Genomic DNA, 10,780 nt, shown 5'->3' with positions numbered 1-10,780 from the left:
ACGTTTTTGTCATAAAAACTATGTATGTATTATTTTAATTTTACATATGTTTGTAATGCCATAATAAATAATAAAAAAACGATAGAAACAAAGTTTTAATTTTTTTATCTTTAACCTTCTATTTATAGCCTGCGGGATTTGTCACCCAAAAATCTAATTGAATGGACAAGTGTAGTAGGGTACAACAACCGCGCGTGTTTGTTCTCCTGGTGGATGCTGCAGGTGATTCACAGCTGATGAGTGCAAAGGGTGCTGGCAGAGTGTAAGCGCCGTGGGCGAGCGGGGCGGGCGGGGCGCAGATTGAGGCCACTATTTAACGGCACGGCCGCCGCGCAACGACCTGTTGTGATCCCGTCATGGCGCGCAACGCCCGTGTTGCTACTTTGGCCGCGTGTCTCTTATTCGCCTGCGGTGAGTCCTAACCTTTATTTTACGTCTCCAGAGGTCGTCCATCTCGCGACGTCACGAGTGACGTGACGTCACAGCAGCACATCTGCAAACATTTAGTGATTGCGTCAGTACCTAGTGCCGCAAAGTGAACAGTGAAGTTGCTCCTAGCTCAACCGTCGCAAGATAGACCGAGTCTCCATAAACTTTATGAATTCACGCAGCCGCACGCGACCGCCTTACACCTACCGATAGAAGATCTGATTACAACAACGCAAACCACATATCACCGGGCAAGAATCGTGGCTTATTCGAATGTGCCGATGAAATAAAGTAATTAAATTTTTATAAGTAGGTACGTTCTGTTTTCTAATCGTCATAATTCGGTGGTTTAATTAAGGGGACATACCGATGTTGCAAAATGTCATTGATTAAATATACTGTTCTGTAACAGTTCTTAAATATCCGGCACATTTGGAAACGACACGATATTGACGACAAGGATAAGGTCGTACAGCGTAAAAGTAAGCAGTTTTTGAACAGGATATTAGTCTCAAATATTTGAGATAGCGAAGCCGCTGGTTAGCACCTGTTACGGCTGTGCACTGCGGCTCAGAGAACTTTCACATTTGCTTGAAGTCGCGATTCGTCTGCGCCAGCGCTGGCGCCGCTTCTGACGTCAGACGCGGCGTGGGGTAGCATAGCGCGGGTGACAAACTTGTACCCAAACCCACATGACTGATTGAGAAATCCAGTCTTTTAGCTTTACGAATCATAAAATGATTATCTAATGCAATCTATTCGTACTTGCTTTATTTGGCACAAGTCACCCATATCAATGGCTGGTTTCCTTTAATTATTCTTATTACTTACACGTCTACAGCGTGAACGACGTGAATTAATGAAAGTATCAGAACTTATCAGAGAATTTATTATTGCATATTTACTTACGTAACGTAAGGTATGTAGGGTAGATATTATGCAAATGGATATCGTTAACCAATCAATGTAGTCAAATAAGTGCAATCACAAACTGCAACTAAGCCATAAAGAATGTAAGCTACCCAGTTCATTATACACCGGTTGGCTAACTACTCCAAGTAAGCCCTACATAGAGCAGAATCTTAATTTAATGATATTCATTGATCGCTGTCTGAGGAAGGATAATTAGCTCAGACTGGTTCAATTTACAAATAGTTCCGTACAGGTTTTGAGTATTAAAGTTACACAATGATAATAGTCAATCCAATTAGGTCGCAGAAAATTACATTGTAAATACACATCACATAGGGTCACACGTTCACACACAATATGATACTTGGTAATTTGTAAAAGAGTGTTCAGTTTCAATTTCATACACGTGCTACCAAGTAATCCTAGAATAGCTTTTTAATACGTAAAAACTTGTTCGTACATCCTGCGTGACTTCATACGCGTAATGCATGTAGTATTTTTTTATTAATTAGCAAACGTAACTGTTTATTGCTCTCTATTAATTTACTTCGGTTAACTTGAATTTGTTTTTTGTAAGCGTCGAAACATTGAAAAATAATAAGGTATATTTATCCCAACACATTAATAAGTAAAACTAAATATAAGCTCTACACAGTGTTTAGTAACAACAATAGTAGTGTGAGATAAAAAGGTCTGTAGCTCAGCACAATGGCGGAGTCTTTCTCAGCGCCTGATATTCTGCTACAGCCTGTCATGTTCATTAAAACTAAGTAAAAGGAGGATATAAGTAATTATTAAAAAAATACAATATCAAAGAATCTTCAAAAAATCGTAAAAACGTCAAAAGAATCTTAACAATGATAATTAATATACGGTAAATTATTAATAATCATGAAGATTTTCATCGCTATTTAGATGACCTTGACCTTAACATTGGCTTGAATATACTCATAGGAAAAGTTTACTTTGATGACCCATTACATTTTTTTTATTTTGAATAATTTATTAATAAATTCGAGTCTATTCATGCAATGTCCTAATTCGGTTAAACGTGACTGATTTCGATTGTGAAATCAAAGAATATAAAATATCGTAATTATTTTAACTCAATAATTTAACATTCCGAAATTCCGGTCTGTTTTTAATAGGATAGCACAAATTGTTTTCGTTTCGCTACGGGTTTCCAAATTTCTCTAACAGTAGTGAAAATAGAAACTCAAATGTTGAAACTCTATTTCGAATTCATTTCCATTCTACCCACGTGGGGTAAACGTTCTCAAAACTTCTTGGAGAAAATTTATATAAATCGTTTTTAATCATATTTGATAGCAATAGAGCTCCTTATTAGAAAGCTCGTCTAGGGAAGTACTGCCACCCTATTTATGCCGCTAAGCGGTCATGTGAGGAGCTTATGAAACTATAGGCATATGGGACTTGTCAACTTTGTCTCCAAGTGACGGGAGAGTGGCAGTGATCCTCAGGTTTTTGCAATTTAAAGCTCTGAGTGGCACTCCGGCTATTATGAGTAGGCGTATTACTTACCACCTATGACTTCTTCGCCCCATCATCAAATCATCATCAAAAACAAATCTAATATTTTTTTTTTACGAATCCAAGATTGTAAAGTGAGAAAGCTTTACCATTGTTCTATGAGTATTTTCACCACCATGATGTTTTGCAGTTACGGCCGTTCTTCTAGAACAGAATCGTTGTCTAATAAACTCAATTATCAACTAATGCATCAGTACTCATAAATTATCATCCTTACTAAGGCGTGCACTGGGTCGTGTTGTTTGCGTCAACAAAGTGAACGTTACGGTACTTCCACCTGCCGAAGCTCTATTTTCTCGATAGAGCCACCAGCGATAACGTAGTAGTTGCGTCGAAGGGAGCGTATGAGTAAATCCAAAGAAGGAAAGTCGAGAGACAGTGCTGCATATTCATAAGGTCGCAGTCGGCCCCTCAGCCGCGCTTCGGTATGCGAGTGGCGCGCCCGCCCGGTCGACGCCCGCGCTCATGCTTGGCACATAACTGTCTATTTGTCACCCCATTCGTATTCTAAAAGTCATTCTTAAAACCCTTTTTATGTGTTAACCGCTTTCGTAAATTTATTACTAACATTTCATAGTTCATTCGTCTTGCAAGCACTTACAAGTGCACCAACAATGTAGTTTTGCAGTTCAGCGCTTAATTACTTAATACAAAAACCATAAAATTGTTTCATAACTTCAATTATCGTCGAAAAGATTGCTAGTAACATTCTCTTTTTTGTTTTCAAATGCGTTTTAAGCGGTAATTCGCTGTCATGTCAAAACTCATAACATAACTGGCTGAAAACTTTAGGTTTGAATTTCCAGTTCTCAGTCTTAAAATATCTAAAAAGCAATTGTGACTAATACAGATCGACTCAATTGCCTGAAAATTGCAACCGTTTCCAATAAAACGTGATAGACGTAATTAAAATGCGATTGCTCAATTATTCTTACAAAAGATATCAACGCGCACATGCTAACCATGTTGAAGTACATTGGTGGATAACATACGAATTGAAAATAAACCGAAATCGAAACACGTTTCCAAATATTTTAAATCAAATTTATGCTTTGGCGTGACTTGTTGGTACACGTTTCGTTTTATGGAAGGGAAAGTTATCCGCGGAAATCGCTTTATTACTTAAGATAAATTGAAGAGCATAGAGAGATCAAATCCACATATTAATGTAGTCTCACAGAAGCAAACGCTTGGTAGATCCGGGTCAAAGAAAATTAGCTCTTATTAGTCATTCCGGCTGGTGACAAATATTTTTATGTTATGGCTCTATCTACTTGGTTATTCGGCTTTAAAACCATTTAATTTTAAAACCTTCAAAGTTACAAGTCCTAAGTTTTCGCTTTTAAATTACATAAATGTATTTAAGACATTTTGACTACTTCTGAACAATGTGCATTTGGGAAAATCTTTAAGAAAATAACTATCGTCCAAAATTTGTCGTAAATTGTTAGCAGGTATTCCGTATCCAGTAAAAGTACGCACTCAAGGCAATTGGCTAACAATTTGAAATAAATTTCATAAGCAGTCAGGTTGAGTTTCGCTTGTTTTGTGGCAGGTATAATTGAAGCGTGTAATAAATAAATTGATGGCGGTGCAGCGAGTGTCGCAACTACCCAGGCAATAGACAATAAGGGAACAAACAATAAGATACAGACATGTGAGCGCGTCGTGTGCTAATGTAGCGCAGCCACTGCACCGTTGACCCCGGCGCAGGCGCACGAAGCGTGCCGCGCGATGATGCGTGACTGCGGATCATATTCTGAAAAAACTGTTTTCCTTCTATTTTTGCAATAAAACTGCAAATAAAATAAAAATTTACTGAATTGTGTCTTAGTTACTTAATCTCTGAAAGTTGCGCGTTTTATCGTAAGGTACAAATTTATGTGGCCTGTGGTACAAGGCACCAATATTCCAAATCATTTACGCTGAGGTCGTTCAAAGTTGTAATACTTTACACCAAAAATAAATTTTGTTACTTATCGTATCATTTTAGGTAGGTCATTATCAGCAGACGGCTCTAGTTGAGATCGGTAGAGGTGCGGCTACGTCTGGCAAGCAAGTTAGATAATGCTGCGATAACTTCGTTTCCTCGTGTTACGTGCTCATTGCGCCCATGCATACATGCATCTATTTCTTACTGCGTGTTAGGTTAACATTATCTAAGCAAAAGTTCTTAATTGGCAAAAAGTTACAATATGCGCTATGATTTAACCTATATTCAACAGTGAGAACATGGGTCTACTAGTGGATTTCAACTGTGTGCATAACATTGTTTCTTTTATATGTTTTGTAGAGTATGCCACACTCATTGCATGAGATCATGGATCTGGAGTAAAGTCATATAGTAGTGGTTTAGTAATTATTGTATTTGTAACTTTGAATTTACTGATATAGATTGTTAATTCAAGGAAATCAACTATTTAGTAACCTTATTGAATTATAATAATTCCGACAGGTTAACCCCTTGCACAAACGCATCAAAGGCCATGCATAATGTACTAATCGTAGCCAGAAGAATATACAAACAGTCGTCCTTGTCTCTTGCTTAAGCGCTGACATTTTAAACTTAACCAAATGTCGTGCGCTCGCCCAACCTTTGATATTTACGCTTTTAAATGACATTTAATTCTAATAAGAAAAATAGTAAGCAAAAAATTACGAGCAAATTATAAAATCGTGATCGCATGATCGTAGTCTATTCGTAGTTTCTTAATGACCTGCTCGATATCTTAGTATCATAAAAACTGTACTCATAGTACTATTGTAACCATAGCTACATGAAGTAATTATAACTTTTTTATAAACAAAACCGACCTCAAAAGTTCGTCGTATTACATGTATTTGCCAAGTTTTATTGAAATCGGTTACCGGGAAGTGTGTGAAACTGGGTTCGTCCCCTAGTTTACCACCCTTCGAGGTGAAATATTTTCTTCAAATTTAAATGAGACCAATACTGACGTACCCTCCTTTCAGCAAAAAATAATCATCATAATCGGTTCACAAATATCGGAGTAATCGCATAACATACACAAAAAGAAAACACAGTTGAATTGTGAACCTTCTTCTTTTCGATTAATAAAGTAATTTTTATTTAAAAAAAAAGGAAACGTCTTCTTATATGTACCTACAAACCGAAAGTAAAAAGTTAACACTGAGTTATCGGAAATTGCGCGAAATCGGTTTCATCCCCTAGTTTGCCACCCTTATAGTTGGAATATTGTCTTCAAATTTAAATGTGACCAATGCTGAGGTACTCTCTTTCGAATAATAAAATAATCATCAAAATCGGTTCACAAATGCAATGTAACATACACAAAAAACTGTCGAAATGAGAACCGCTTTCCTTTTTTTGAAGTCGGTTAAAAATAGTACGTCTGAGTTATATTCTTTCCACTTTTGTAAGACGTTTAACAGTACCAGCAAATAATGTGAATGTTTTTGAAATTAATTTATATGTTTGTGGTAACACGGGTTATAAAAATGTTACAAGGATTCATTTTGGATTACAAAGTTTTTATAATATTTATATCTGTTTGTCCAGCGGTCGCCGAAGGGCACCGATGGCGGCGGCAGGCGGACGACTCAGCCAAGAAAGACGACAGCCTGGAACAAGAGCTATGCAAGGACAAGGACGCTGGCGAGTGGTTCCGGCTGGTAGCCGGCGAGGGCGACAACTGCCGCGACGTCATACAGTGTACCGCCTCGGTAAATATCTAACAGCACTTTCATACATATCTACTCCCTTTTAAAGATACGCGCACAGAGCATAATAACAAACTGCGTTTATTTATATACGATCTACTATAATACATTGGCGACTACAGGTACAACAATCTCTCAGACTGCAATCTTGTTATATAAAAATTTTATTCATCCAATCTCGTATACTGTGATTTTCCAACTGTATTTGTTGCTCAACTTTGCATTTATTCCAATGAGTTTAAGAAATATTTGCTCAATAACGCTATTACAGTAATAATTTTTCTCTGACTTTGATAACTCCCATTTTCATCTAAGTTCCTACGAATTACAAAACAGAGTGAATAAATATACCTCAAACAAGTACATACACAACTCTCTATTTACACCTCAGTTCTGCGGAATTTGACAGTAGCTTATTCTTAAAATGATATTGAACAATTATAATTGAAAATCTAAAAGAAGCGAAGGCCACCACAAGGTGATCATCAAATTAAAGCACACCTCGACCTGTCTATCACAAATCAAATGACATTACTAATAATCATAATAATTTTGAACAAATAAGCCTTTCCTTTGTAAATCGCATCAAAGACCTTGTCCTTGATGCATCGCGTCACCTCCCTTCACCTATCTTTTTATATTTCCGTTTACTTGTATAAATTATATTTTTATTACAACGATAGACATAAAAACAAAAGTATTGTTTAGCCTTTTCGTTTTACACACTTGGATTTATATAAAATGTATACACATTTCAGATCTAACTACTCATTATGAAAGGTTACTGATATATTGTATGATATATTAAGGTTACTGATAGATATAATTATATTTCATTTCGCAACAGGGAATTCAAGCCATTCGTTGCCCGGCTGGATTGTATTTCGACATCGAGAAGCAAACTTGCGACTGGAAAGACGCTGTTAAAAACTGCAAATTGAAGAACAAGGAACGTAAAGTGAAACCTCTGCTCTACACTGAAGAGCCTCTGTGCCAAGATGGCTTTTTGGCTTGTGGAGATTCCAACTGCATTGAACGCGGACTATTCTGTAACGGAGAAAAAGACTGTGCTGATGGTTCTGATGAGAACTCATGCGGTACGTATCTTTACATTCAGTGCGTCCACGTAATATTCCCCGAAAAGCTATTTTGAAACATACTCTCAACCTAAATTCAGACAAAACAAAAAATTTCATATTTCTAAGTACGCACTTATTATCGTAACAGGAACGTTATGTTTCGTATATTTTCTAAGTGTGTACTTAGAAGAGATATGAAACATAGCCAGCTAAAATTATAACGCGCAATTGAACTTGAACGTACTTTTCAATAAGAACAGGCACATGAAGCGTGACGAGCCGAACTGCCTGAACTGCCAATCACTTGGCCTAAAAAAACATCTCAATGCTATGGCGCAACTCCTCTAAACAAATAGGGTGTTCAAAATTTGTTTCATTTCATTAGCTATTTCACACATCATTAGAGCAAATCACATATATTTTCAAGTTTGTTACCACCTATCAAAATCCTGACGTTGTGCTTACGAAATCTGTAAGAAATCGTATAAACATTTTGTTTATTGTTTTGAGTATTTTAATTTTTTTTATTTTCTTGTTCCTCCAATAAGAAATCACTTTTTCGTTATAAAAGCTACACAAATAAAATACGCAGTAGATGTCTAGTTGACCTTACTGTTGGCTACTAGTCAGTATTCACCACGCAGCTTAGCCGTCGCTACTCGATATAAACAACATGAGTAAGTGGTTTTTTGGATCGTTACATGACTTCAAATCAAATAAACATCGTTGTCAAGCTGCGTCTTAGAATAACAATCATCATCTTAAAATAAATGTACTTAAATATAAGATGTGGTCGCAAATGAAGATAAAAATAATTTAAATTATTCGAGATGTATCTAAGTTTGTTTTTCGTCGGACAACTTTGTACATCAGAAATAACAACTTTTTATTCGTCAGTTACATAATACGGGTGCACAGATTTATAACTTGGAATGTGATTCGGTCGTTATGATTCTGTACCTACACAGTGACATTGAGTCAAAAAGTGAAACCCAAACGGAACAAGTATCAGTTGTGGCAATCGATTTGATCGAGCGAAAGTACCCATACTGGTTTCGACTCTCCCTCAACGTCTCATGTGCATACTATGATTGCGCCCACGCGAGTCATTTCTCGACAATGTTTAATACTAACTTTGCTAAATACTTACGATTTTATTTCCCATATTTTGTTGTAGACATCGACAATGACCCCAACAGGGCTCCGCATTGCGATCCCTCGCAGTGCGTGCTGCCTGACTGTTTCTGCTCAGAAGACGGCACGGTCATTCCCGGCGACCTCCCATCCAGAGATGTACCCCAGATGATCACCATCACTTTTGACGACGCTATCAACAACAACAACATTGAGCTCTACAAAGAAATATTCAATGGGAAGCGCAAGAACCCCAACGGTTGCGATATTAAGGCGACTTTCTTCATCTCCCACAAGTATACCAACTATTCCGCAGTTCAAGAGACGCATCGTAAAGGACACGAAATCGCCGTCCACTCTATCACGTAAGCTATTGAATTAATATTTATGCACATATCTGGACGGAGCTGTTCACAAGACCTAAAACTTAATATTAATTGAATTCTTTTTTGTTCTTAGGCACAACGACGACGAACGTTTCTGGAGCAACGCAACTGTCGATGACTGGGGCAAGGAAATGGCCGGCATGAGAGTTATTATCGAAAAGTTTGCAAACATCACTGACAACAGCGTCGTCGGAGTTCGCGCTCCTTACTTACGTGTCGGTGGGAACAATCAATTTACTATGATGGAAGAACAAGCTTTCCTTTACGATAGCACCATTACTGCCCCTTTGTCCAACCCTCCTCTATGGCCCTATACTATGTACTTCCGCATGCCACACCGCTGCCATGGCAACCTGCAGAGCTGCCCTACTAGGAGCCACGCCGTGTGGGAAATGGTAATGAACGAACTCGACCGTCGCGAAGACCCTACCAACGATGAGTACTTGCCGGGTTGCGCTATGGTTGATTCATGCTCCAACATTCTCACTGGAGATCAGTTCTACAACTTCTTGAACCACAACTTCGACCGTCACTACGAACAAAACCGTGCCCCACTGGGTCTCTACTTCCACGCCGCTTGGCTCAAGAACAACCCTGAATTCTTGGAAGCTTTCCTGTACTGGATCGATGAAATCCTTTCTAGCCACAATGATGTGTACTTTGTTACAATGACTCAGGTTATTCAATGGATCCAAAACCCAAGGACTATCTCAGAAGCCAAGAACTTCGAGCCCTGGAGGGAGAAGTGCTCTGTTGAGGGCGTACAGGCCTGTTGGGTGCCTCACTCGTGCAAGCTGACATCGAAGGAGGTTCCCGGGGAAACAATCAACTTGCAGACGTGCGTAAGGTGCCCTGCCAACTACCCATGGCTTAACGATCCCACGGGCGACGGCCACTATTAAATGCGCCAGATCTCGCGCCTCACGCGCTCTACTAGTTGATAAATAAAATGAGATGAGTGATTGAATTACACGACAAATACATTCGGAGCGTCTGAAATGCTCATTACTAGTTTTGATAGGACGTTATTCGATCGTAGCTTTGAATGTGCTATCGTGTAATTTTAAAGTGTACCGGGTTATAATCCCGTCTGTAGTCTAAGTGCCTACCTATATGTAATATAGACTCACATAAATATTTAATAGGTCTGTTTTATACTTTGTGTGATTTTTTATGTAAGTCTGTTTGATAAATTTAAAAATACAAAATGTAAAAATCGACTAAACTCGTTTTCATTTACCTTATTCAATTATTCACCTTTATCCTGAAGTAAAATTAAAAGAAGATTTACATAAAATAGGCAAAACCACCATGAAAAATAAGAAATACCCTTCTATACAAGTTTGATGTACTAATAGTTATTTGATATGTAAGGTTGCAAAGTTGTTGTTTGACGGGAGTGCTTGTATTGAAACCTGAGCAAGTGAAGGACCCTAAGTTGAACCACGAGCGAAGCGAGTGAGCGAAAAACAGAACCCTGAGCGTAGCGAGGGTTTCCAAACGACGAGGCGGAAAACAACTTTTGCTGTCGAGCGAAACACAACTTTTTGCCTCCCTATAATGAGGAAAATGGTAGATAAAAGAAAA

At 38.1% G+C, this 10,780-nt stretch overlaps 1 protein-coding gene across 2 annotated transcripts; it reads left to right on the top strand.

Annotated features, from left to right (window-relative positions):
- Nucleotides 1–305: 305 nt before the first annotated feature.
- LOC113231609 lies at nucleotides 306–10,360 on the top strand. Of its 2 annotated transcripts, none has more exons than XM_026466001.1 (5): nucleotides 306–411; nucleotides 6,434–6,597; nucleotides 7,442–7,691; nucleotides 8,851–9,172; nucleotides 9,267–10,360. In XM_026466001.1, exons 1-5 carry the CDS (start codon nucleotides 357–359, stop codon nucleotides 10,093–10,095), a joined length of 1,620 nt encoding a protein of 539 aa, XP_026321786.1. In that variant the 5' UTR covers nucleotides 306–356; the 3' UTR covers nucleotides 10,096–10,360. The 2 variants fall into 2 exon arrangements, with proteins under 2 accessions (XP_026321786.1, XP_026321796.1); XM_026466011.1 differs by having other exon boundaries at nucleotides 353–411; nucleotides 6,437–6,597.
- Nucleotides 10,361–10,780: the final 420 nt, after the last annotated feature.

The sequence above is a fragment of the Hyposmocoma kahamanoa genome, unplaced genomic scaffold, assembly GCF_003589595.1.
Source record: "Hyposmocoma kahamanoa isolate Upper Pololo Valley unplaced genomic scaffold, ASM358959v1 102, whole genome shotgun sequence".
NCBI classification, from domain to species: Eukaryota; Metazoa; Arthropoda; class Insecta; order Lepidoptera; family Cosmopterigidae; genus Hyposmocoma; species Hyposmocoma kahamanoa.
Note: the sequence above shows the minus strand (reverse complement) of the source record. Positions and strands in the feature narration are given on the sequence as shown.